General features: G+C 41.7%; 4 protein-coding genes across 6 annotated transcripts; 2 read left to right on the plus strand and 2 right to left on the minus strand.

Moving 5' to 3' along the window:
- Positions 1-105: 105 nt before the first annotated feature.
- Positions 106-6,800, minus strand: prdx3 (peroxiredoxin 3). Its single transcript, XM_083923331.1, has 7 exons — positions 6,726-6,800; positions 3,425-3,536; positions 2,893-3,034; positions 2,111-2,246; positions 1,831-1,934; positions 465-630; positions 106-275 (listed from the first exon to the last, which is right to left on the minus strand). The coding sequence occupies exons 1-7, from the start codon at positions 6,759-6,761 to the stop codon at positions 225-227; spliced, it is 747 nt and encodes a 248-aa protein (XP_083779457.1). The 5' UTR covers positions 6,762-6,800; the 3' UTR covers positions 106-224.
- A 485-nt stretch (positions 6,801-7,285) lies between these two features.
- sfxn4 (sideroflexin 4) lies at positions 7,286-10,369 on the plus strand. Its single transcript, XM_083923435.1, has 14 exons — positions 7,286-7,412; positions 7,554-7,619; positions 7,704-7,760; positions 7,846-7,872; positions 8,438-8,492; positions 8,783-8,808; positions 8,887-8,940; positions 9,036-9,098; positions 9,183-9,251; positions 9,372-9,462; positions 9,704-9,819; positions 9,898-9,983; positions 10,061-10,178; positions 10,254-10,369. The coding sequence occupies exons 1-14, from the start codon at positions 7,374-7,376 to the stop codon at positions 10,329-10,331; spliced, it is 945 nt and encodes a 314-aa protein (XP_083779561.1). The 5' UTR covers positions 7,286-7,373; the 3' UTR covers positions 10,332-10,369.
- Positions 10,370-10,388: 19 nt separating this feature from the next.
- Positions 10,389-14,825, minus strand: dennd10 (DENN domain containing 10). 2 transcript variants are annotated; one of them, XM_083923433.1, is made up of 10 exons: positions 14,700-14,825; positions 14,566-14,620; positions 14,093-14,289; positions 13,541-13,620; positions 13,293-13,441; positions 11,989-12,100; positions 11,780-11,880; positions 11,531-11,638; positions 11,334-11,428; positions 10,389-11,236 (listed from the first exon to the last, which is right to left on the minus strand). In XM_083923433.1, the coding sequence occupies exons 2-10, from the start codon at positions 14,609-14,611 to the stop codon at positions 11,069-11,071; spliced, it is 1,056 nt and encodes a 351-aa protein (XP_083779559.1). In that variant the 5' UTR covers positions 14,612-14,620; positions 14,700-14,825; the 3' UTR covers positions 10,389-11,068. The 2 variants fall into 2 exon arrangements, with proteins under 2 accessions (XP_083779559.1, XP_083779560.1); XM_083923434.1 differs by having other exon boundaries at positions 11,105-11,236; positions 11,334-11,453.
- Positions 14,826-16,262: 1,437 nt separating this feature from the next.
- Positions 16,263-25,587, plus strand: eif3s10 (eukaryotic translation initiation factor 3, subunit 10 (theta)). 2 transcript variants are annotated; one of them, XM_083922721.1, is made up of 22 exons: positions 16,263-16,414; positions 16,896-17,086; positions 17,171-17,307; positions 17,533-17,696; positions 18,115-18,314; positions 18,546-18,754; positions 18,843-19,014; positions 19,244-19,348; positions 19,501-19,599; positions 19,702-19,818; positions 19,970-20,155; positions 20,291-20,638; positions 20,740-20,844; positions 20,917-21,030; positions 21,147-21,269; positions 21,718-21,871; positions 22,170-22,351; positions 22,702-22,814; positions 22,905-23,434; positions 23,564-23,693; positions 23,807-24,006; positions 24,732-25,587. In XM_083922721.1, exons 1-22 carry the CDS (start codon positions 16,366-16,368, stop codon positions 24,929-24,931), a joined length of 3,828 nt encoding a protein of 1,275 aa, XP_083778847.1. In that variant the 5' UTR covers positions 16,263-16,365; the 3' UTR covers positions 24,932-25,587. The 2 variants fall into 2 exon arrangements, with proteins under 2 accessions (XP_083778847.1, XP_083778848.1); XM_083922722.1 differs by having other exon boundaries at positions 24,735-25,587.
- The last annotated feature ends 400 nt before the right edge of the window (positions 25,588-25,987 follow it).

Below are 25,987 nucleotides of genomic sequence, written 5' to 3' on the forward strand. Positions count from 1 at the left end.
ATGCAGAGTCAAGGGGAAGGTGAATTAAGGAGAATAACGGCCATGAATAAAAAGAAAAAAAATATAGATCACTACAACAGTATCTGGCACATTAAAACAAAGAGCTTACTTTTATAAACAATATATTTATTGGTGTATTCAGTTGTGTATGAGTAAATACAACATAAAACTGTAAACTAAGAGTACATTTATTTTTAGGTGTAAGTGTGTGAACTTTGTCCTCTTCAGTTGACTTTTTCAAAGTACTCTTTGGATCCTTCTGGGGTTGGTTTGATCTGAAAAGTAGACGGTTACACAGAATGAACTTTAAAAACCTGTTTGCACTAGGGCGGTCTATCAAGACAAACATTTTAAAGCACAACAGCGTCAAACAAAACCTCCTGAACACACACACACACTATACTAGTAAGTGATGAGACAAACTAAAAAGAAAAGAAACAAACAGCAACACTTCAGTTACTTACCGTTGGGGACTCGGGGGTCCAGCTGGCCGGACACACCTCACCGTGAGTCTCCACAAACTGGAACGCTCTCACCAAACGGAGCGTCTCTTCTACACTACGTCCCACTGGAAGGTCGTTCACACTCATGTGTCTCACCACACCGTTTGGATCGATGACAAACAGCCCCCTGAGGGACAATTTTGTGAGAGAAAATAATGTTAAAGGAGCTGTACTCCACATTCAGAACATTAATACAGCGGTAAACACATGTGTACAGATAAAGTGGAGTAATGGCGTTCTGAGCAGAGAATGGAGTCATGCTCCCTGTGTGTGTTGTCATCCGAATCTTCGTTTGTTTTGATAGCCACATGCATGATGGTGCCTTATTTGTCGGTATCAGACGCAGAGGGCTGTGACGACACGTTGGTATTTGAAGAGATAGGAAGCGGCCTGTGAGAGCTGTGTGGAGGCAACTCCAGACCACTTTTTTCCCTCCAATATTTCAAGTACAGCACCTTTAATAATCAAGCATCTTTCTAAACAACAGTCATGAAGTTCTTTAAGTAACAAAAAAACTAACAATATCCATACATAAATAAAGAGCAGCAACTCTAGGTTGAATTGTGTTCTCAATGTGCTTCGATTTTGGTCTGGCTACACTGACTTATTCTGGGATAAGAGAAAAAACACTTAACAACATTGGTATTGTTTTCACCTTGTGAGTCTATGTGTGTGTCATCATGGGAAAATGAGTGTCCTGCACCTACTGTAGCAGGAACGAGTATTTTGCTTGCTGTTTATATGTCTGTGGCCAGATTTTGTCACCATGATAGCGTTGCAACTGTGCAAGATACAGTCATGCAACTTTTGCAGGTGATTAGTTAGTAGTCAAAATGAAAGCTGAGTTTTAAATAGGTGTGATCCGAGCAGGGGAGGTGGATGTAGGTGGGCAGAAAGTCGGGAATGAGCCTTGGCCCCACCACTTTACGTGCCTGGCCTGATTTTGCATCGCAGCTGGTGTGCAGCTAAATTAAAAAAATACCAAGAATATCTTAATGTTATTTAAAGTAGTGGCAGATGAAAGTGATGTTGGTAATGCTGCCAATTACACTAGTTAAGCGACAAGTCCATTAGGGTTCTCATCACACCTGCCCACATCACTACTGGTTTGTCTTTTGATGTTTCTTTACTGTATTGCACCAGCAAGTTTAAAAAAACTCTGCATCACTGTTCAAATACTTCACAACTGAACACATGGTCAAGACAATCATTTACCTGTTAGTTGTGCTGGAAATGATATTTGAATGTTTAAAAAAATCGTAGTGAGATTCCCATGACCTGTAATGGCAGCTGTGAACAGATCGCATCAAGCGCATAATGAACGTACCTCAGTGCAATGCCTGGACCCTCCAGCAGCACACCGTAGTCTCTAGAGATCTGCTTGTTGAGGTCAGACAGTAGGGGGATGTGGATGTGGCCCAAGCCTCCAGTCTGACATAACACCATTTAACAGATGAAAAAACACTGACTCAATTACTGCTGCTAATACTGTTAATAATAACTAATTTAGGACATGCAGTATCCGCTGGTCTGTCATTTCCTAAGAGCTTCTTCAAGGCCCACGTCAGAGGATGAATGAAAGAGTCTTGGTAAATGAGGGAGAGTACCTTGCGTGGAGTGTTGATCCATGCCAGGTGGGTGAAGTGAGAGTCCACGGAAACCCCCACCACCTCACAGTTTATGTCATGGAACTCATTGGCCTTGTCGCTGAATGAAATGATCTCTGTTGGACACACAAAGGTGCTGCAATATGACAAACACAGAGAGAAATAAATGGCTCTGTGAGTAAAAAGTTCACTGACCAAATCATAAAATAACCACAACAGAGGACTGATGATGAGATATATTTGAACTATTTTCATTCCACAGTCACAACACACTAAGCGATGGGAGGGCTGGGGCCTGTGTGACTCAATAGACCTACTTAAAAATCTTAGATTACTCAATGTGCATTTTATGGCTGTTTTTTTTCTGGTTGCACAGAATTACAAAATGTTCAGCCGTCCAATCACAGTGGAGGAGGGGCAGGAAAAATCCCACAAAGACCAACTGTCACATCCTACATTTCCAAGTGCTGAACAACAACAACAGAGGACAAATGAATACTGTTGACCGTATACATCTGTCTTCCCTTCATCCTGGGCAAGGGCCAAAGTAGGTACTCTACCTTATGCCGGCATTTGTACTTCTGCGGTATCATAGCAACCAGGTACAACCAAAGCACCTCCGCTTTTCAGAAAAGTGCTCGTCATTTTCAGGTTAGGAAAATGTTTTGGTGGACACACAAGCTATGAAAGTGACAGCAGTAATTTTCTTGTCCTTGTGCATTTCGATCAAAGGTAGGGAAAGCCATCACATCGCTCTCCTTATGCATGTCACAAATACTCACAAATCCAGTGGGTAGAAGAACAGGACCAGGTATTTGCCCTTGAAGTCAGCGAGGCTCAGCTCCTTGAACTCCCCATTGTGGACAGCTGTGCCCTTGAAGGCAGGAGCAGGCTGAGTGACAGCAGGGCTCCATCTGGACGTGCCTGGTATAAAAAAGACCAACACAATTCATTCATTCATGCTTTTGGTTGGTGAAACGAGAAAACCTAGAGTGTGAAGCACAGAGACACCATACTAAAGAACAACAAACAGATTTCATATTATGCTGATACACTAAAACAGTTTGAGATAACCATCCAGATCAATCAATCAATCAATCAACCAACCCAACTTTATTCACCCCAGAGGGGAAATTCTTTTACAAAAGAGGGTATGAAGGGGGTTCATCACGAGGGTGACTACTGATGAATCACTTGGTTACATTATTAAAAAATTGTTTCAGATTCATTTTTAGTCAAACAATTAACCGTTTATGCTCTAGCCAACTTGTTTCCATCCGACTGTGTATTGTCTGACTCTGGGTTTGCACATACTGGTGGAGAAACAGGCTCTCTGAAGTGCAGGAGCAGTGAGGATTCTCGCAGCCCCCGGTGCTCCACGTTGACAGGCTGCTGAGGCTTTAAACCCTCCTGCGGCAACCTTTGCCTGAAAAAAACAGACACAATTTCAAAATGAAGAATCCACAAATAGTTAGAAAAGACAGTTACAACACTTGTGTTTAAACTTGACACTAAGGTCTGAAATAAAGTAAAACGTTGAATGTGAATTTACATGAAGGGAAAAGATGTCCTTGCTCTATTATTACTTTAATGTTGCTGCTACCTCTTCAGAGTCTAGTGAGCAAAGGTCTCAATGTGCTCATTAGGAAACATGAATGAACGTGAGGTTGTTTTAGGAGCTGTGAGGGAAGCGGTGGATGAGGCAATAGACGAGGTTAGATACCAGCAGGTTATCTAGGCTCAACCAAAACACGACCTCATTCAAGAGCTACAGTTTTGATTATTATTTATTATATAAGACTGGGGTGTTTCAATTCTATTTTACATATTGAATATGTATAGATAGAAATAATAATTACCTTTTCATTTTAAAGATATGCATTATCATTGCACTAATAAATAAAGTTGAATGAAAAATACAACTGGACATCCACATTTTTTTTTATTAAAGAAACTTTTCTTAGAAACAGAAGTTTTGAATCATTTATGTTGATATATAGTTGATGTATGTATTATATTAATTCATGTCCACGTGTAGTTTTGGAGTTCCTTGGGGCAGGATACTTCCTGTGTTATTATGATCCAGTTTAACATCTGCAGTAGCACTTCCTCCAGGCAAGAAAAGTCATATATTTTTATTTTAAACATGTTTACACAGTGCTTAGTAGGGATATCAAAGGGAAATTTCAAAAGGAGTCACAATATGAATAAAAGTGATGCTGCACTGCTGATATCACATCAAGTTAAGTCAAGTCACTTTAATTTATATAGCACATTTAAATACAACAGGAGTTGACCCAAAGCGTTTTACATTAGAAGAAATCAGGTTTGGGCAGGACAGTAGATAAAAGGAGCCCAAGAATACACAAGTCTTGACAAAACAATGCATAAAATAAGTAAAAAGAAAACAGTATTAAGATCAGCAATCAGCATAGAAAAAAAACAGGTGAAATAGAATCAAGCAAGAAAATAAAAGAAGTAAAAAAGTAAGAAGAAGGTTTAAAGCAATAGACTAAGTGAAATAAAATATATAAAAATAAATTAAAATAGAAAATAATAAATAAAAAGGCAGTGGGGAATAAGGGAGGGTGTTAAGGGTTGTTAAAGGCAAGAGTGAAAAGGTGTGTCTTTAAATTAGACTTAAAGCTGGCAAGGGTGGTAGAGGACTTAATATGGAGTGGAAGGGGATTCCACAGGTTTGGGCCAACAACATCAGGTGGTTTTCACCTGTTGCCAAGAGCAGATTAATGCTGTGACAACACTACCTGTTGTTAGACAAGCACAGGAGTAAAGACAAACAGACTTAAAATAGGTCTGCAGGTCTGATGTGAATTTCATTTTGTGGAATACAAAAATAATATGTGGTTGTAAAGAAAATACCAAAAATGATAAGTTTCTGTTGAGTGTTGACAGGTTAGTTAGCTAGTGTTCTCACTTTCTCCAGTTAAATGAACAGTGATTTCCTTTCAATTAAAAAGAAATAAGTAAGTTAATAATTTAGCCAACTTTGTGTTTTGAATAGATTTCACAGTGGATATTTTTGACCTGTCATAGTAGGAAAAGCCCAGGTAATAATATTAATGATGGCTCTGTTCTATTCTGTTCAGTAAGCCATGTAAGCGTGACGGTTAGCCAGCATGCACAATCAAGGGCCGTAAAAGTCTGCAGTGCATGTCCAGATGCCTGTGAAAAAGGCCCATTGTATTAGTTTAACTAGTCTTCTACCTACCAAAACTGAACTCAACTCCTCCAGAGCAGCTCTGTCTATAAGAAACGTTTGTCCAGTCAATATTGCTCATGGCCTGCAGCCCCTTCGTATGGTTTTCAGGCTATAGACTGTTGTTGTGAACAGAAGACCGACTGTAAAACTGCAAAAACCTGTGGCCATTTTGGAAAATCCAATTATTTACACTGCTGTGATGTGTACTTCCACCTAAAAAATTATTACAAAATTCAATGATAAGCTTTTTGACATGTTACAATCTTGGAACCCGTCAGCGATCAGTCTAATGAGGATTTAGCCACGTTTGCTCTCCACACTGTCTCTTTAGCTAATGGTTTGGAGCATGACTGCTCAATACCACCAAAGGAAACCAGACCGCTTCTGCTGCCCAAACAACATCCCATTGCCTACAGATTCTACATCCCTGCGCAGAATCTGCTTATAGAGATTGTGTAACATAATAGCAGAAATGGTGCAGTTACAATTGATTTTATTAATGATGGCTAAATTTGATTTAGGTGTGTCACTTACAGGACATTGTTCAAGGTCCGGAATTTTACTGTTACTCAAATACAGCTGACAAAATCTCATTAAGACAAAAACAGTCCTGTGGAAGCCTTATTAACCATGCTACATCTGCAGGCTTATGGAATTTTAATAGAACAGCGAGACACTATTTACTTCATATCATTTAGAGCTGCAACAATTAGTCAACAGAAACAAATACCTCCAACTCTTTTAATAATCAATTTATGTAATTTTTCATTCAAACATGGCAGGAAGATGATGTTTTCAGCCTCTCAAATAGAAAGATTTCCTGCTTATCTCGCTGAACATAACCGTTGGTTGCAGCCGCCCTACTGTCATTACTTACACTGGGGCTTTCCAGCTGTGTGGGATGATAACCATGCAACAAAGTATCTATGACAGCAGATTACAAACAGGAGGTTGTTAGTCATCACTTGACTATCAGACACACTGAGAAATATGGCAACATTTGTGTTTTTACAGTAGCACAATGCTTTAAAATGAATAACACAACATTATTGAGTGACCTAAGTTACCAAGCCAAGCTCATTTTGGTTGTTTTGTTAACAGTTTAGAGGAAAACTTAACTTACGCTTCTAGCTTGAAAGAATATTAAGTAAGTCTTTCTTACTTAAGAGTCAGAACCATATTGGGCCGAAACAGCGGCCGCGGACCAGAGGTTTCTCACCACGGACGGTTAAGTTAAATGTGCGACACAGACGACGTGACAGCGCCTCAGTGCAGAGGTGAGTGATTCATCATTACCTGCTACCGACACGAGCTCATTACAGTTAGATTAACGCCTGCTACAGAGAAAGAGCCTCGATATCAAAGGTGACTGTGTTTGAGTGAAGTTGCACTTACAGAGGTCCTGAGTAGTCTCCCCATGGTGGCTGCCATTTTGGATTATGTCAGAGGAGGGAGGGATGAAGGGGTTTGAGCAGGTGTTGCGTCATTTACGCACGTGTTGGACGCAAACCTGTCCTCTGAACAAATACAAATCTAAAAGATTCACTTGTATGATATTCGGCCCCTAAACAGTGGTGTACTGTTACTGGTACAAATGACGCCTTAAAAACAAATAAAAAATCTATCGTGGTGCTTTCAGGTGCTCGAGCAGGTGAGGAGAACATTTGTGGAGTCGAGCTTTGCAGTATTGTGTTACTGACCTAGGAAATAGCAGTTTGGGGGGGGTTATTTTCCCGAGCAATGTCATTTCATTTTTAAGTCCAAACATTTAGCATACGCCTTTAACACGGCCCGGAATGGCAACCAACTTATTTGTGGCAATTTAGATATGAAAGAATCGTAATATCCGATATTTTCGTTGTCCGCGAATGTAGCGCAAACCGCCCCCAGTTGCACACGTGGTTTCAAGGCGGAAGTAGTTTCTAAATGAATAGTACTTGACCTCAAAAGCATGACATACATGCTGCTAAATGTCCACTGTGGTATCGTTAGTGTTGTTGTAAGTTATTTACTTAATGAGAAGTAAATGTACTCGTCGTTCTGATGGATCCTAATCTGCTGTATTGGAAAAGCCAGGGACAGGTAACTGTTAACACAGCAGTGATTTTACATGCAGAGCATCATCGGTGATAAAGATACATCATATTCAGTCAGTTGAGTTCAGCTGAAGTTGTGTTTACATCCACAGATATTTTAAATAAGTGATACTTTCCTCTTTTTCAGTCTGTCCTCAGTCGACTACAGATCTGGGTTAATCTCCTTGATCCAACTTCCCTGCTGTCCTCTGATGTAAGTAGTTACTACAGTGATCTTATACCCCGAGATGAGTAGAACATATGTGATGTGTTTACCTGTTGCTACTGCTCTCCTCAGGCTGAAATACAGAAGGCGCGCAGTCTTCTTGGAAGTGGAGAGAAACTAAATGAAAAGGTCAGATTACCTGCACAGTGGTCAGCCATCTTCGTGCACCTGCAGCACATTTATTTCAATCTGTTTGTTCTGTTTCTTCCTCTAGGATGGACAAGCACGGAACCTCTCACTTGTAAGTCCCGCAAGAGACAAAAAAACTGCAAATAACAGATTTTGTGGAAGAATAAATCACTATTAGTTTATATACTGTATTTCTTTAAACATTTTCAACGCTGTAATGACTTCTTGTTTGTTCAACTAACAGGGTTTGATATTGTTGTTCGTTTGTCATATTTTTGCTTTATATAAAAAACACATTGCGCATTAAAAGTTTATACAAACCAAACCTTTTCTTAGTTGAGAATTAATTTTTTATCAATGTGTTTCTATTTTTGTGTGAAGATGTTTTTTCCTCTGGAGGCTGTGGTGTCCAGATGTTGTGATTTGAAGGCTGCATGATACGAGGAAGGAAAATATCTAACTGCAGTTATTTTGGACTGATATTGCAATTGTGATATAATATGCAAGGATGTTTTTCAGTACTATATTGTACCCCCTGTAATTTGGTTGTTGCCCTATCCATATTGCGATGTTGATAAAATTCTGATTGATTGTGCATTCCTAATTATAATAACTAATTTGAAGGAGTTTGATGTGCTGCTTTTTGTGAAAAGTCTTGATTGCTGCTGTGTTTACAGTCGTCTGTCCACGCTGATTCTGGTGCTGTTCTTCCACTAGTTTTCCGCCCTGCAGGTACAGTGAAATCTAGGATTTATTACATTTTTAATAGTTTACATCCATTATTCAAATTACCTTTAGACATTGTGCATCCATATCATATAACATCAACAAGTATTAAAACTCTTCTTATAGAGACTTTAATGGCAGTAAAGTCAAGTTTTTAAACAGCTGAAATTCAATGTTTGAAACTTGCACATGTGCAGTGTATTATGTTTAATATTACTGTGTAATTATTTCACAAAAACTGTACATAGTATCAAAAGGAGATGCTAATGCCCTCACCTGTTTTGTTTTTTCCCTAGCATTGTTGCCGATATCAGCCCCTCTGGTACGTTTCTCATCCAATAAATATAAAGTGACACTTTGTTCCTGATAATGTTGTGACACCAACAAACGTCTTTTTCAGGTGGTTGGCAGCTTGTTGCCACACCGCAGCGTCAAACCCAGTCTGTTTTGGCAGGTCAGAAGAAAATGAATCTTATTTATAAATATACAGTATATTAGATGTGGCTCTCACAACTGTTCATTAATGGTAAAATCTCTATATATCATCAGTTTTTGCTGCAGAGTTACAGTGCTGGGTTCAACTATGCAAACAGAAACTCTTCATCAGAGCAGGTAATATATACCGTATGTATGTATGTTAATAATCATTAGTCTGTGTTTCTGCTTCACTTTATTGTCTTTATCTCTCACCACCAGAGTAAGAAGATATCTTTGAAGCAGCTTCTGTTGATTGTTGGAACAGTTTCCTCTGCCTCATGTGCAGGGGTGTGTATAACCTGATTGTATCAGCGGCAAGTGCGGCATGTTGATTGTAACGTCTCAAGGTTTTGTTTTGAAAGTTGCTTCTTAAAGCATATTTTTAATTGCCTGTACCTCTGGTTTCAGGCCCTTCCTCAAATATTCATCAACCGACTTAATATAAGAAGTGCACCGATCCAGACTTTCTTTAAGTCCATATTACCAGTCCCACTCTCGGGTAAGTATTTATCTCTGACACCTCAATACTGCAGCACACATAGTACTGTATAATTCTGAATACTTTGTTTTGCATGTCAGATAGTAGATACGTGATCCATTATAAATTCAGCCCAAAGTAGACACGAAATGCGTCATAGTTTGCTTATTTTCCATCTTGATTTAATAGCGTGTCAGCTGGTTCGGATCCAGTAAAAACAGGTGGGACTTTTGAAACTAACATGTTGTGAAACTCTCTGCAGCTGCTCTGGCCTTCTACAACGTGTTTGCTGTCAGAAGTGACGAGTCAGAAACTGGGATCCAAGTGTTTGATTCCAATGGAAATCCTGTCGGCCTCTCTAAAGCAGCGGGAGAAAAGGTAAAGAAAAAAGATTGTCTCAAATGGTCAAGTCTCATTGAACACTTGCAGTGTTACACAGTTCTGTCTTTTGAACAGGCCGTGAGAGAAACTGCTTTATCAAGAGCGGCGCTGTTTGGTACAACCGCTGCTGTCCCTAATCTCCTGGTTTGGCTCTTACAGAGGTCAGTCACTTTCACATTTAGTTCTACTTTCCTGAACCAAAAAAATAAAGCCATTACCAAATAATTTCCCATTACAGAACAAGACTTCTCCAGAGGAACTCTCTGCTCATCACGCCTCTCCATCACATAACTGCTGCGTTTGTTCTGGGTTTGATGATCCCTCTGTCATTCAGTCTCTATCCACAACTGGGAACGGTAAGAAGCACCATCCTCCGGTGCTGTAATGTGTTCCTGGTGGTGAACTCAGCTGACATTGACCTTGTTTTACAGATAAAGAAGGAAAACATAGAAGAGCAGCTGCAGGCTACAGCTGACGGCGGACACTTCTACTACCATCGCGGACTCTGAGGAGCAAAATCAACCCAAGCACGTTGCCATTATTGGATAGCATCATAATAAATGTCTTCTTTAACATGTCATCCGGCCGCTGAAAAGGTCCACTGCATGCAACAGCCTCAGGTGAAATGCAGCGTTTTGTGTTTAAGATATTAAAACAGGCAAAATGATACTTTTTGATAGTAAATTTATCTAGCTGGTGTAACGTGTGTTTTCATAGATAGGAAATATTACATCAATTCATGAAAATACATTTACTTTTCAAAGTTACATGAGCATTGCACTCAGCGTCTTGTCTGAAATACTGAGGCACAAAATCATCCTTTTGGCAATGTGGTTGAAAATGGACTCGCCTGTAAAACAATGCTAATTGTACATCAATAAAATTACAGTAAAACACACAATAATTAGAAATCAATGTGGACATGGAAGCACCAATCATTATTGATCAGTTGTAGATTGACGAGGAACAGCTTTTTTTTCCTATCACCTTATAAAACAGTTTGAAAAAGCCTCATACAACACGATTAGCTTGTATTGAAGTCATTAGTAAAATACAAAAAGTGACAGTTAAAAAAAACACACACGTTGTGCATTGTCTATTGCAGTTGTGATCTGATAACCACACACAATGCAGTTTCAACAAACTCATTAATAATTACTGCTCGTTACATAGGAGCCATTTCAGCTGCTGTTGCTATGTATATTTATATATTTATATCTGTGGGTCCAACTTTATATCTCTAGGTTTAGATCCGTAAGAGCTGCTCGGCAGCTGCCAAATGAAAGAGGAAGTTCTCGGTCGCTGGAGGGAAATGGCGCTGCTTTAAACTCTCCAAAGTGATTTTAGAGTCTTGGCACTCGTCAGCCAGGGCCATCAAGTTAGCCAGGATCTCTTTTGTCTTGACAGAAATATCCTGTGGATTAATGAGCACCGTCACGTTAGATTCAGGACCCAATTTCTTACAACTGTGGATTGAATACAGACATTTGTGCTCCGAGGAGGATTCTCACCTTAATCACCTGACTATCTGACCTCTCAGCATCTTCTGCAGACTGGACAATAAGGTGGCCGATGTCTTTGTGCAGCTTCCCCATAGCCATGGCGTCTGTGATGGGATATTGAACATAAGTCTGAGAGAAAGGGTGTCCTACTCAAGAGTCAAAGTGCTCTTTGAAACATACTGCTTTTTTCTTTGAACATACTGTACCTTTGGCACTCTGGGATACTGTGATGACACTATCTGGGAGGTTCACATACACATCAAACAAGTCCGATCTGTTGCTCACCTCTGGATCTACAAATCCTGCTACATACCCTGTGGAGAAAACGAACATATTGGTGCATAAATAATTCATTTCTCCCACCATGAGATCACAGTGATCACAGTGCAGATGGAGGCTAATCACCAAGTGCAAAGAGTAGAAATTTGAGCAAATAAACCAGGAGGCAGCCTCACCGGGACATTTCTTGAGATCCTCTAGCTCAGCATCAGTCAGGTGCACATACGGGTGCAGGATGGACCAGTCTTTCCTGTGCCATGTCAGAGTCGGAAGAACTCTTGAGGGGAAACAGACACAGTTACCAACAGATGAGAATATTCTCCATTGCAAAGTGTTCATCAAAGATTCACTCCAAATATTTTGGATTCAGGTCTTAAAAATGCACCTTGTAAATTCCAACAATGCCTCAATCCGAGGGTGATGAACAATGACCCTCTTCTTCAGCATGAGAGCTGTATACAGGATGATCGTCTCCATGCCAAACTGAGACACCACATCTAGAGATAGAGGCAGGACGGAAACATAGGAGTTAACTGGATGGACATTAACTCTGAAGGAATCTAGGACCTTGAAGGACCTGTTTAATTCAAGCTTCAAGGTTGCTTCTGTTGTCTCCCACAAGAGCACATATTCTTGGTTTCAAAGAAACGACTGTGTGCATGTCATCAAAAGGACACCTAACAAAATACTGGTTAGTGCTCCTCTTCCACCAGGGGTATAGTGCTATATTTTTTTACTACCAGAGCACACGTGCACGACACATGCACATGTGTGCAGGTGCATTATTAAAACGTTGCACCTTTTCCAAGGTTGTGTAACCTGTTGTGACAAGTCTACATAGACCTGATATGAGTCAACTTTATAAAGCCCTTTACACAACTGGGGAGTATTTTACCTGCGATTAACTTGCACTTAAATATAATTATAACTGTAGTTTTTCTCATGAGTACTTTCAAACAGTACGTGGATTTTACACGGTGAAAAAGTAACGTTTTTTGGATCAAGGTTGATTTGACGGGCTGCTCTAAGACCTCATTAATCTATGGATCGGACGGAAAATAGTTTTACTTTAAACCTTATGTGCAACCTCGACAAAGGCAGCGCAGATAGCTTCACTTCTTATTTTCTGACCTTTTACAATAAAAGCTCTAGACACACACTATGTAGTTAACTGCTTACCAGAGGTAACTTTAATTAATTCAGAGCATTTCACTAAAAGGAAACTCGATTAAATATCTGACAGTAGTTCAGTGTTAGCTTTTCCTGCTTCGGCTTCGGCTTCCTGTGTTCAATAATCACAGGAGGAGACACTTTTATTTTGTCTCCAGAGCTTACGTCCGTCACTGCACTCAGCAGGAACAACACACTGGACTCCTCCTGAGCTGCTGTGAATATTCAAACCTTTTATGTCGCACATTCACATCTCTGCCGGTGTGAATAGTGTCATTAAGTCTTTTACCGCTCTTTGACAGCAACCAGAAATTTTTAAGTGGAGTGTTTCCTTTCATGTTATTTAGTGCACGAGTTGACGTCTTGAATCAGTCGAGCCACCTTAAATATCAAAATGACAACAAACTATTTCTTCCTGAATGTCAACCAGATTATACTATTCTGTTCTTCTCACTTGGAGAAAAAAAGGGCCGGAGCACCGCTCCAGGAGCCTGTCTTCAACCACTGGGATGTGTTTACCTTTCACTGAACCAGCCAAGTACGCTTTACGAACATCATAGTCCTTAATTAGAAATGAGCCGTTTTCATCACTGTGGCAAATTCCTTTTGTGAGGACCGTGACGTAAGCCTCCATCATCTTCACCGGACTGCCATGTTTGATGTACATCCTGGATAATAAAAACAAAAACACACCATTCAAATGAAAAAATAGATTAAATCTTTAATGAAAGGTGTACAAAGAGTGTTTTCTGAGCTGATCACTGTACCTGCAGAGTATTCTACTAAGTGCAGCATACTTCTCAGGATTGAAGTCTTTTGCCGTAACAACTATTGAAAAATGAGTGACCTTGAAGGGAGAGAGAATAAGACAAAAATATAAAAGTCAATTTGAAACAAATATCATATAGAAATGCTGCACTCATTGTTCCTTGCCCCAGAGTATATATGTTGTGAAATGTAAGATTTCCATGTCTTTTTTATAATAAAGCAGGTCGAGATGCTATATAAATACTGAGAAGGTATCGCTTAATCCACAGAGAAATGCACACAACCTGTTTTCAGAAACTTTGACTGTAAACAAGGTGTCAGGACTTCTGTACTGTTGTAATGTCAGTGATTGGGGTTTTTTTTTTCAAGAGAAAGGCTTTACAGCGCATTTCAGACTGAGGGGCTGAATTAATGTATGTTCAAAACAGATATTATGGGGGAAATAATGTGGTTTTGGGGACATTAAAGCAAGTAAATATGTTCTAGTAGAAACCAAAACCTGAAAATGAGCATAATATGGGACCTTTAATGGTCGCCTCTGGAGACTGTACCTTGTTTAGTGCTGTAGGTTCCTGCACCTCCACTGTGGTGATGTAGTACCAGGTGCGGCAGAACTGCCCAAACACAAAGGTGTGGAAATCCCTGCTATCGTGTGTGAGACAGCACTTGCTGAGCAGGACTTGCCTCAGGTCTGAGCCCACAGAGGGATAGCACCACACCCACAGTGTGTCTCCATTCACATCTTTCTCTGGAGAGAAAAATGAGAACTCAAGTTAACATCATCATCTTCAATAATATATTATATATATTATCATATTTGCATCAGACAGAGCTTCCTGGGATTAAATCCTTATCACATGCTCGTCAGTGTTTTTGGAGGCGTTCAGGAACCCCCCACTGAACTAACTGTCTAACATGCAGGAGCAATGAACCAATGAGGGACGTGGTCACACTGATGTCATGTGATTCTCCTGCATGTCCTGAAAACCGAGAAACTAGAAACGCCATGTGAACTGAAACTTACCGATTAATCCGACGCCTAACATAAACTGCGTTTCAGTGGCTGCCATATCCCATACCTGTTAAGAGTTCAGGGACACAAGTTAACACCAACCACCGCCCTCTGTGGACACTAACGTGAATGTAGTCGTGCAGTACCTTGGGTGCTCCTGCTACGTCCAAATAGCAGAATGCGACGCGTGACAGATTTATAAGAAAGAAAATATGCTCAAACTTGTCAGTGGCCTGGGTATGATTCCTGCTGTCAACAGACTTTCTTCTCTTTGCGAAATTTCTTCCTTCTTCCGGGACAAGAGGCTTGAGCGCGAGGATGGGGAGGAGCCACGCTGCGGACGGCCAATCAAAACTGGCGAGAATGGTGCGTTCAATGTTGCTGAAATATACAAGTATATATACACATACACAACTTAAAAACCTCATGAAATGTGATTACATGATCCTGCCTACACTTCTGATTAGATCAGCCATATTTTTTGAGTCATATGAACGTGTTTTATTTAACCTGATACTTTCATGTGATATAGACTGAGTCGAATCTGTAGTTAAGCGTGAAGTCTACATCGGATATATTCGGTACTTGAACGCGACATCAGTGGAGAACATACGGGAACTTTCTACACCCAGGGCTGCCAGGTTTGTTGAAACCGTATAGACTATGGTTGGAAACCCCCTTTCTGTAGGTTTCTGGACGCTTTTATCCGTTGTATAATGCTACAGTAGGCAGTATTTCTTAAAACACTTATTTAAAATAAATCGTGTAGGATTAGGCTATTCATAGCAGTACCCAGTACCTTATTTCACATGCTTTATTTATGTGATACTTTTTGATTAACACCCATGGTCACACATCAGTGGGTTACAAATTATTTGTGGCAGCAGAATGAATAATAATATATCAGTTTCAGCAAGCATATACCTCAAGAGGACAAATACAGGATACTCTGATATGTTAACTCATGCAGATGCTCGTCAGTGACTGTCTGGCCTGTCAGAACTGAATTTTGACTGTATTGACTGTTTAGAAAGTGTTCTTCTTGCTTGTGAATAATTTCCTTCTTTTAGATTATTTTGAAGACTTTAATCTGTTTTTGCGTGTGTAATGTGTTTTAATCTTAACGTTATAGGTGGGCATCTCTTACAAGCCCTCTGGGTTTTTATTTTGTCCCATCTGTGCGTTTGTGTATGTGCATGTTTATTTCTGTGTCATTTTAATCTTGTTTATGTTGTATGGAAGCCCATCTCAGCCAGTGTGATTAAAAAGGGTCCTGGAAGTCATTACAATGAGTTAGTATCTCGAAATAATGAGAAAATATCTAAAAAATAATGACTTAATATCTCAAAAATAATTAGAAATAATGAGAAATTATGACTTAGTATCTTAAAATAATGACTTGGTATCTCAAAATAATGCAAAATGATGACGTAGTATCTCAAAATAATGACTTAGTATCTCAAAAAATAATGAGAAATAATTAGAAATAATTACTTAGTATCTCAAAATAACAAGAAATGATCTCAAAATAATGACTTAGTATCTCAAGATAATACCTTCTCATTACTTTGAGATACTAAGTCATTATTATATTTAATTTCCTCAACTAACGGTCTACTGATGGGGGCAGACACCGTGATAGGGGGATACTGCATAACGCACTTGGCAACCCTAGCGCGGCCGCTCACGAGGTTCTTCCTTTCTCAGCCTTGTATCGTGTCAGCGGGTGAGGTCGTGGCGTGGATGGACTGGTGAAACTGTTCAGAAATTACTGAATTCAGCCAGCTGGAGTTTCACTAGAACAACACCAACATGCCGGCGTATTTCCAGCGGCCGGAGAACGCTCTGAAACGAGCGAACGGTGAGTAGAAACAACTTAACGCCTCACAAACGTCACACATCCATGCTAACCGGCTAACGCTAGCTGGCTTTAGCCCTCGTCACTACGGTGCGGGCTAACTGATAGCTTCAATGGCGGGGAAGCTATCTCGCTTTCTTATGCTGCGCTGGTATGAAGCTAACCGACTGGGCCATGCTTGTGCTGCTGCTGACTAGGTCAGTGACATTTAAGAAATGTAGCTCAGGTGGTTGTAAGATGACATCTTTGTTACGTTATTGTCCGTGTCTCTTAGCTACTGTCAGAGCGGTGGTGCTTTTATTCTTGTTGTCCTAATGCTAATGTCACGTTCACCAAGCACCGTGGGCCTCACCGGCAGATTAAGCTAACCATGGTTGTGGGATCGGTGCGAGATGCTAATGTGTAACGGTCAATGTGTACGGTTCCCAATGGCCTGTGATGTTGTAATGTCAATGTGTGTCTGTTTCTCTATGTGTTCACACAGAGTTTCTTGAGGTTGGCAAGAAGCAGCCAGCTTTGGATGTTTTGTACGATGTCATCAAAAGCAAGAAACATCGAACATGGCAGAAGATCCACGAGCCCATCATGCTCAAGTACCTGGAGCTCTGCGTGGATCTTCGCAAGAGCCACCTGGCCAAGGAGGGTCTCTACCAGTACAAGAACATCTGTCAGCAGGTTTGGGAGATGTTTGCACAGAGAGGGTAGTTATTATCGTCTGTCTCTCTGGAGTCAGAGTGTAATATCTGTCTTTGCTTTCAGGTGAATATCAAATCTCTGGAGGATGTGGTTAGAGCTTACCTGAAGCTGGCGGAGGAGAAGACTGAGACAGCCAAGGAGGAGTCCCAGCAGATGGTCCTGGACATCGAGGATCTGGACAACATCCAGACTCCTGAAAGGTGAAGATGGTCAAATGTTAAATGCAGATATGATCATGTCTTTTTTTCCAGAATAAAGTGTTATTGGATTTCCCTAACCCTGATACAGAATCTAAATGTCTGTTTGTATTCATATGATTGTGTGTTTTACAGTGTACTGATGTTGAAGCTGAGGGTTTAAAGTAATTGGTATGTGCTTAATAATATTAGGAAAGATTATTAACATTGAGCTTGTTGTGACTTTAGTGTTCTCCTGAGTGCTGTGAGTGGAGAGGACACTCAGGACCGTACCGATCGTCTGCTGCTTACTCCCTGGGTGAAGTTCCTGTGGGAGTCCTACCGCCAGTGCCTGGACCTGCTGAGGAACAACTCCAAGGTGGAGCGCCTGTACCATGACATTGCCCAGCAAGGTAGTGACACACACTGAATACCTTAATGTTTTGAATTCAATTAAGCTCTTATTGTCTGAACTGAGTGCGTTCTTTTTCAAGGCTGCATAAAAGTTACTGTCAGCAAAAATGTTCTTGGTTCTTTTGTCTTTTTTCATGTAGGTAGATCTTATTGAATGATAAGACATGCACAGAACATAACAGTGACTTATTTTCAGCCAGCAATAAGGGGATTGATGTTTTAATAGGTCCCCTAATAAAATATACATTTAAATGTCACTGTCAATTTTGCTCACATATTTACCTAAGGTTGGTAAGATTATACCATCTGAAGCATAATTCACGTAAAGATGTACAGAAAAATAATTCAGTAAATGAAAAGTCCACTGTAAAGTACATGTTGAATGTTTCATACTAAACAGTGTCATCTTTTCTGCAGCATTCAAGTTCTGCCTTCAGTACACCCGTAAAGCAGAATTCCGCAAGCTGTGTGACAATCTGCGTATGCATCTGGGTCAGATCCAGCGCCACCACAACCAGAGCACTGCCATCAACCTGAACAACCCTGAAAGTCAGTCTATGCACCTGGAGACTCGTCTGGTGCAGCTGGACAGCGCCATTAGCATGGAGCTCTGGCAGGTCTGTCCACCTGATACTAAATCTCATAAAGGATATCAGCATACATGCACGTTTAAGTCTACTTGCTACACATTTGAATGTATAAAACCTTTTAAGAAACAGTAATATATTATCTAATGTATGGCCTGTAGAAAAAACTAAACACCAGTATAGTACTTGAATGTCCTCCAGTGTAATTAAATATGTGACAATGATATTGTTACTAATGTACTACTGCTTGTCTTTTTCCAGGAAGCATTCAAGGCTGTTGAAGACATACATGGCCTTTTTGCTCTTTCCAAGAAGCCTCCTAAACCCCAGTTGATGGCCAACTACTACAACAAGGTGTCTACCGTGTTCTGGAAATCTGGAAATGCTCTCTTCCATGCCTGCACCCTCCACCGGCTCTATCACCTCTCAAGGGAGATGCGTAAGAATCTGACCCAAGATGAGATGCAGAGGTAGCGTATTCATTATTTTGTAGATATATGCACAAGTTTAACTCTGGCTGTGATCAAATGGATAATGATGCTTACTTTCAATCTTCAGGATGTCAACCAGAGTCCTCCTGGCCACACTGTCTATTCCCATCACCCCTGAGCGCACTGACATTGCCAGGCTACTGGACATGGATGGCATCATTGTAGAAAAACACCGCAGGCTGGCCACCCTCCTGGGCCTGCAGTCTCCACCAACTCGGCAGAGTCTCATCAATGACATGGTACATTATCTGCATTATCTGCATATGAAAGCTTTGACAGGTGTTTTGGATTTCAACCGTGCCCTGAATACTTTTTTTAAAGTACACGCAAGAGCTGTTGATTGTTCCTTTTTTGAATAGACTCATGAAAATTTGTTTGAAATATGTCTTTTAACGAGATCTTGTAAAACTGTTGATATTTGCTTAAAGATGTTTTTGACAAATGTCTATTTAAATTTTTGTTTTCTAGGTGAGATTCAACTTGCTCCAGTATGTCGTACCGGATATAAAAGAACTTTACAACTGGCTTGAAGTAGACTTTCATCCTCTCAAACTGAGTGGAAGAGTGACCAAGGTAAACAATCTGGTGGCAACCAGCCTGATAATATATAATCCATCTTTATAGTTTGAATTGCAGTTTTTTCTGATATGCATTCAATTCATCACATTAATGTAGCTGGTTATTTCTCATCGTGAAGTTTGGTAACAAACATTCTCTCCTACCAGGTGTTGAACTGGGTGAGAGACCAGGCTGAGAAGGAGGCTGATCTGCAGCAGTATGTCCCTCACCTGCAAAGCAACACCATCCTGAGGCTCCTGCAGCAGGTAATTCTCTTCAGTCTTTTTCCTTCACCTGGAATGCTCCCCTAAATCACATCAACACTGTAATGGTATAAATCTCTGATTATTCTGCATCCATTATATTAGGTCGCGCAGATCTATCAAAGCATTGAGTTCACTCGTCTGGCCTCCCTGGTTCCATTTGTGGACGCCTTCCAGCTAGAGCGCTCCATTGTGGATGCTGCCCGGCACTGTGATCTGCAGGTACGGTCATGATCAGCAGAGGTTATGCATATTCAATGGACTAACTAATCAATGAATTAACTTACTGATACGTCAACAAAAGTTATTATTAATTTTAAGAGTGTTAATCATACTATTTTACACATCTTACACATTTCCTTTTCCCCTGTAGGTCCGTATAGACCACACCTCTCGAACTCTGAGCTTTGGCTCTGATCTGAATTACTCAACCAAAGAGGATGCTCCAGTTGGTCCGTTCCTGCAGAACATGCCCTCAGAACAGATAAGGAACCAGCTGACTGCCATGTCTGCTTCTCTGGCCAAGGCCATCCAGATCATCAAGCCTGCCTCCATCCTGGTGAGACCACTCTCTTACTTATCGCTCATATATAGATACACAGACATGACATATCTTCATGTGGTAGTAAACTCTAATTTAGTCTGCTTTATAACTCACTCTAAACTGCATTTTGATGGCTTTGTCCCTTCTCAGCAAGAGCGTGAGGAGCAGAACCAGCTGGCCATCGCTGCTTATTTGAAAAATGCCCGCAAGGATCATCAGCGCATCCTGGCTCGTAGACAGACCATTGAAGAGCGTAAGGAGCGCCTGGAGAGCCTGAATATTCAGCGTGAGAAGGAGGAGCTGGAGCAGCGGGAAGCTGAGATGCAGAAGGTTCGCAAGGCTGAGGAGGAGCGTCTGCGCCAGGAGGCCAAAGAGAGGGAGAAGGAGCGCATCATGCAGGAGCATGAGCAGATCAAGAAGAAGACAGTCCGTGAACGGCTGGAACAGATCAAGAAAACTGAACTTGGTGCCAAGGCCTTCAAGGACATTGATATTGAGGTAAAATGTAAATTTAGTCATTAGGTTGAACAGTACATTTCAGAAATAGGTCATTGCAATATAAAGTTCAAAGGTGAGACTAACAAATGTGTTTTGTACAGGACCTTGAGGAGCTCGATCCTGACTTCATCATGGCCAAACAGGTGGAGCAGCTGGAGAAGGAGAAGAAGGAACTTCAAGAGCGTCTGAAGAACCAGGAGAAGAAGGTAACTGTGTGATACATCTGTAAAAAATATCACCAAGGCGTGAATTGGACACTAATTTTTCTTTTTCTCCAGATTGACTACTTTGAGAGGGCGAAACGTCTCGAGGAGATTCCTCTTATCAAAAAGGCTTATGAGGAGCAGCGGATCAAGGACATGGAACTGTGGGAGCTCCAGGAGGAGGAGAGGGTATGCAAAGAAAAACAGGCAGTGAAAATGACATGCATAGATCGCGGAAATGTAATACATCGAGGTGAGTGTCCACAATGTAAGATTTTTTTTTTCTTTCTTTCTTTTTGATGTAGATCAGTAACATGAAAGTTGAACGGGAGAAGGCTCTGGAGCACAAGAAGCGCATGTCCAGGATGTTGGAGGACAAAGAAAGCTTCTTGTCCAAAATAACTGCTGCCCGAAGCTTCATTTATGAGGTAAGCACATTTATTCCTTCTATCAACTTCAGCTGAGGTACTGATAACAGTAGTCACTGCTTTGCTGTCATGAGGCAACTGTGTGTGCTGCAAAGTGTATGCTAGAAGGAGCAAGGAACCAGAGGGCAATGGAGCAACAGCAAAGTATCAGTGTCCTGACTCCCAGTATGCTGACATCATCTCAGACATGCTGAAGAGGAGCAGAGCCACAAAAGTTTAATTTATTAATTAGCCTTTTCATGCACACACACACATGCGCATATATTTATATTTGCACAAGTTAAGCAGCTGCAGCACCAATATGCATCAGCTGTCAGACTTATTAAGGGCCCCCTGCTGGTACTGCTGTAGTGATGCTGCACAGAGCCATTACTGTTTCTGGGCCAGAGAGGCAGTACAGCTGTATTACAGACACAGTGGTTTCAAATTCACTGTTTTGTCTTTGAAGGAAAAACTGGCAACTTTCCAGGAGCGCTTGGTGGAGGAGAGGAAGAAGCGCCTGGAAGAAAGGAAGAAGCAGCGCAAAGAGGACAGGCGTAACACTTTCTACCGTCAGAAAGAAGAAGAGGCACAGCGTATCCACGAGGAGCAGCTCAAGAAAGGTAATTAGTTTCTGTTTGCACACTTGCACTCGGACAAAGGAGGGGTAAAGGAGGGGCAGGTATAAATGGTATAAATGTTGGCAGTTGTGTTTACAGTGGTTGTGTTGTGGCACATTACTACTCATTGGTACTGAGTTTTCATTTGGTTGTGTGACTTTTATGGTAAGTGAAGTTGGACATGACAAAGTTTTAGTCAGGAAAAGTCTGTTTTCTTTTTGTTGTTTTTTTCGATCAGAGCCTAATGCAGTTTCAGTTATTGTTTGAACATACCACATGTAATTTTCTGCTTGTGTTACAGAGCGTGAGGAGGCTGAACGCTTGGAACAAGAGCAGCGAGAGGAGGAGGAGAGGGAGTACCAGGAGCGTCTGCGCAAACTCGAGGAGCAGGAACGGAAGCAGCGTGCGCGTCAACAGGAGATCGAGGAGCGAGAACGCCGTCGTGAAGAGGAGAAAAGGGCCCCCCCAGAGGACAAACCCAAGGTACAAAGTAGATTATCATTTATTTTTACTGATGGAACATCATGACCATAAAGGGATGGAATCATCATCAGGATGATTGTGATAACATCAACAAAAATTATATACTTGCTTTCTTGTACCGTGTTGTGAAATGCCTGTTAAACATTCACAAATGAATAAAGGTTCTACCTGTTATAAAGATTGCAAGTTCATGATGCGAGACAACTGATCACAATAGTTTATCATAATGTACATTTGTGTCATCCCTAATATGAAGTTGTGAGGGACAGGGACAAATTAGGTCTACAGACAGACGGAGTGATCCTGATGTTATGGCTGTGTGTCTTGATTGATGTGTTTTGCCTATACAGGATTGGGGCGGAGAGAAGGAGCCTGAAAGGGAGAAGGAAGAAGGAGGAGGAGGAGGCTGGAGGAAGCGCACGGAGGGAGGGGATTCAGAATGGCGTCGTCCTGTCCCTGACAAGTAGGTGTTGGTGACTCTAATTACACTTTTTTCATTTTAACACCATGTAAACCGCGAGGGGCTATTCTAACAACACTGCGCTCTCTCTAGGGAGTGGAGACAAGAGGGCGGTGAGGATGACAAGGACGACAGGGAGGGGGCTTCCAAACGAGGAGAAGGTCTACGCAGGGGCGGAGATGACAGAGGACCCCGTAGAGGCTTTGACGATGATAGAGGCCCACGCCGAGGGGGTGACGATGAGCGTCCTCTACGCAGAGGGATGGACGATGATCGTGGTCCACGTAGAGGTTTTGATGACGACCGTGGCCCGAGGCGTGGCTTTGATGACGACCGTGGCCAGAGGCGTGGCTTTGATGACGACCGTGGCCCAAGGCGTGGCTTTGATGACGACCGTGGCCCAAGGCGTGGTTTTGATGACGACCGCGCTCCCAGGCGTGGCTTTGATGATGACAGAGGTCCCCGTAGAGGCATGGATGACTCCAGGGGTCAAAGGCGTGGGGCTGATGATGACTGGGGTCCCAGAAGGGGAGGAGATGACGAGAGAGGTGGAAGGAGAGGCATGGATGATGGGCCACGCCGTGGTGATGACGGCACACCCTGGAAGCCTCTGGGCAGACCTGGTAAGTCTGTAGCCATTCAGCTGCTAAAAAGATGTTTTTCTAATTGCTTATTGAGCGTTTTAACTGCTCAGCAACTCTGTGCTTAATTGTGATGCCTATCAGGATGATGAATACATTAATACGTTGCAGGTGGTTGGCGTGAGCGGGAGAAGGCCCGAGAGGACAGCTGGGGTCCTCCCCGTGATGATGCCAGTGATGACAAAGATGCTGGCGAAGAGGAAAAATCAAGTGACACCTTCACAGAGCGTCGTCCAGTCAGGTGGGCTTGATAGACCTACTCCAAGAATGTTGCTCTATTAATCAGAGGATGTCGTCGTCACCTTTTTCAGCGAGTGGTCAGTTATGTTAATCAGCGTCATTATCTCCTGACAGAGAGGAGAACCCCTGGAGGAGAGGAGGCACAGAGGAAGGAGGAAGCAGCTGGAGAGACTCTCGCACAGAGGCTGACCGTGAGGATGGACGCGACCGCGATGATAGGCGTGGCGTTGGCACTGAGCGCCGCGTTGAGCGTCGTGATAGAGAACGTCGGGATGACCGTGAATTCAGAGGCCCATCCAGAGACCAAGAGGAGGGTAAGGAGAGCGTGATTTAGGATATTACCGTACAACCACATGCATATCAGGGATACACTGTGCGATGCATCACAGTTTTCCCTTAAAGAAATTTCAAAGAATTTTTAAGCCAAAATATATGTAGAGTAGTAGCTGTAGCTTATAGCTGAACAGCACCTTCAGCAATATTCAGGGTTCAGATTTGTCATTTACACTCAGACTAGTCTCGCATAGCCACACCTATCTTCACTGTGCTCTCAGTGTTGGAGTAAGGTCTCGCTTATCATCCTGGGATAGGGGAAAAAACACTCTGGCCTGCGGTGCTAAGCTTCAGATGCAGGCGGAAGGGGAGGAGAATGTCTGAGGCCTTATCCCATCTCTGTACGGCCAGTGAGCCAAACTATCCTCAGACCAATGATGGAATGAGTAAAACATTGTATCAGTCACACTACAAACTGTTAGTTATTCTGTGAAGGTCCAAATTGTCGCCAAGCTACTAAATGTAACAAATCACTTCTTGGTAGCTGTGAACTTTATTTAGCACTCATCTGACCAAACAGTTGGCTACACTGTTTGAGTGTTGTATTCAGCCAGCAGAGGTCGCTGTTCACCTTTATTAGTGCTACAGCAGGTGTCTTAAAATGAAACCAACCAGGTGGGAACAATATACACTTCTGAACTAGAGTTATACTTGTAATATCAACATGTTCCATCTTGAATGTGTCCTAATGAGCATCTTTCCTTAGGAGGAGGAGGAGGAGGAGGAGGAGGAGGTGGTTCATGGCGACGTGGAGGCGAGGAGAAGCGCGAGGAGCCGCCCAGAGAGAGGGAGAGGGAGTCTGAGCGTGCGACCGATGGAGAAAATGCCTGGCGTTCTGACAAAGACAACCCTCGTCGCACCAAGAACGAGACAGATGATGATGGCTGGACCACAGTCCGCCGCTGAGCACCAACCTCTGCACTCTATTGGCTCAATTAATGATGAATTGGTTTTGAAAAAAACAACCTCTGATTCTCATGTGCGTTATTCCTTTGAATTAAATATTTGTAGACAGTAGTTTTCCGGGGGATTTTTTTCCTTTCATCTTTATTTTGACTCCAGTTTTGAACCAGAGGCTCCTCACCACCCAAAGCACCATCAACAGTGCGCTTGCCTCATGCAATTGATCAATGTAAACACGACTGCCCCCAGTGGTTAGGAGTGTTGTTACCTTATATGAAGAAGTGAAATTGACTAAACTCAAGACCAATGTTCCTGCTCCAACATTCAATGCAATCTCAGTGCGTTACCAACTGCCTCTTTTAAATAATTGACCTTTGCATAGATGTTACATTATGCCACAGATCCACCACTCTTGTAATGGCAAAGAATAGTAATTTGTCTTCTGCTTCAGTGATCTCTGCTCTTCATCTAATGTTTCGGATGCTTCTTAACCTGTTAAAGAACCAGTGGAAATGACATCTTGATGTGCATGCTTAGAGTATTCAATTGGTCTCGCTTGATATCCAGTGTGAGCTTCTATCTTTGCTGCAATCAACGGTATCGTACCAGGTTGCATGTGTTCAGATAAAGCCTTTATTAATAAAGATGTTTGCTCAACACCTAATTGTTCATCAGTCTCGTATTTAAAGATTGCAGCACACTTATCAGTTGGTGTACACAACTAAAGACTTAAACAGTGGCTCTTAAACTTGGGGGTCAGACCTGATGGTCCCACTGGGTCATTTGACTTGAGATGTCAGAATAGCTGGTTTTACAGATGTATAACTATTATTGCCAACTGCCCTAACTTCAACATAGATGACATGGAGGCTGCTTATACTTTGAGAGGAAAGATTAAAGAACCTTTGTGTTGGTACAACTATAAGAGTGTATTTTAGTCTGCAGTTGAATGATTTGGATGTGCAACGCAAGCAAAGCAAACAACTCAGTTATGAGTCAAGATTTAAAACAAAACATTTTCCTGTGGCATGAGAATAAAGAAGATGATGATGGTTATGA

This window comes from Echiichthys vipera (assembly GCF_963691815.1).
Source record: "Echiichthys vipera genome assembly, chromosome: 11".
NCBI classification, from domain to species: Eukaryota; Metazoa; Chordata; class Actinopteri; order Perciformes; family Trachinidae; genus Echiichthys; species Echiichthys vipera.

What these genes read in the sequence shown, in the direction of transcription:
- prdx3 (XM_083923331.1), bottom strand. Translation starts at nt 6,761, where the DNA reads ATGGCAGCCACCATGGGGAGACTACTCAGGACCTCT. An exon ending in TTCTTCTACCCACTGGATTT is followed by an intron (nt 2,247 to 2,892) that starts GTGAGTATTTGT and finishes GTCATATTGCAG; the next exon opens with CACCTTTGTGTGTCCAACAG. An exon ending in GGACCCCCGAGTCCCCAACG is followed by an intron (nt 276 to 464) that starts GTAAGTAACTGA and finishes TCTACTTTTCAG; the next exon opens with ATCAAACCAACCCCAGAAGG.
- sfxn4 (XM_083923435.1), top strand. Translation starts at nt 7,374, where the DNA reads ATGGATCCTAATCTGCTGTATTGGAAAAGCCAGGGACAG. An exon ending in AAGCACGGAACCTCTCACTT is followed by an intron (nt 7,873 to 8,437) that starts GTAAGTCCCGCA and finishes CTGTGTTTACAG; the next exon opens with TCGTCTGTCCACGCTGATTC. An exon ending in TCTATCCACAACTGGGAACG is followed by an intron (nt 10,179 to 10,253) that starts GTAAGAAGCACC and finishes CTTGTTTTACAG; the next exon opens with ATAAAGAAGGAAAACATAGA.
- dennd10 (XM_083923433.1), bottom strand. Translation starts at nt 14,611, where the DNA reads ATGGCAGCCACTGAAACGCAGTTTATGTTAGGCGTCGGATTAATCG. An exon ending in GTTAGGCGTCGGATTAATCG is followed by an intron (nt 14,290 to 14,565) that starts GTAAGTTTCAGT and finishes TTTTCTCTCCAG; the next exon opens with AGAAAGATGTGAATGGAGAC. An exon ending in CTTGGCTGGTTCAGTGAAAG is followed by an intron (nt 12,101 to 13,292) that starts GTAAACACATCC and finishes CTCTATCTCTAG; the next exon opens with ATGTGGTGTCTCAGTTTGGC.
- eif3s10 (XM_083922721.1), top strand. Translation starts at nt 16,366, where the DNA reads ATGCCGGCGTATTTCCAGCGGCCGGAGAACGCTCTGAAACGAGCGAAC. An exon ending in TCAAGCCTGCCTCCATCCTG is followed by an intron (nt 20,156 to 20,290) that starts GTGAGACCACTC and finishes GTCCCTTCTCAG; the next exon opens with CAAGAGCGTGAGGAGCAGAA. An exon ending in TGAAGAACCAGGAGAAGAAG is followed by an intron (nt 20,845 to 20,916) that starts GTAACTGTGTGA and finishes CTTTTTCTCCAG; the next exon opens with ATTGACTACTTTGAGAGGGC.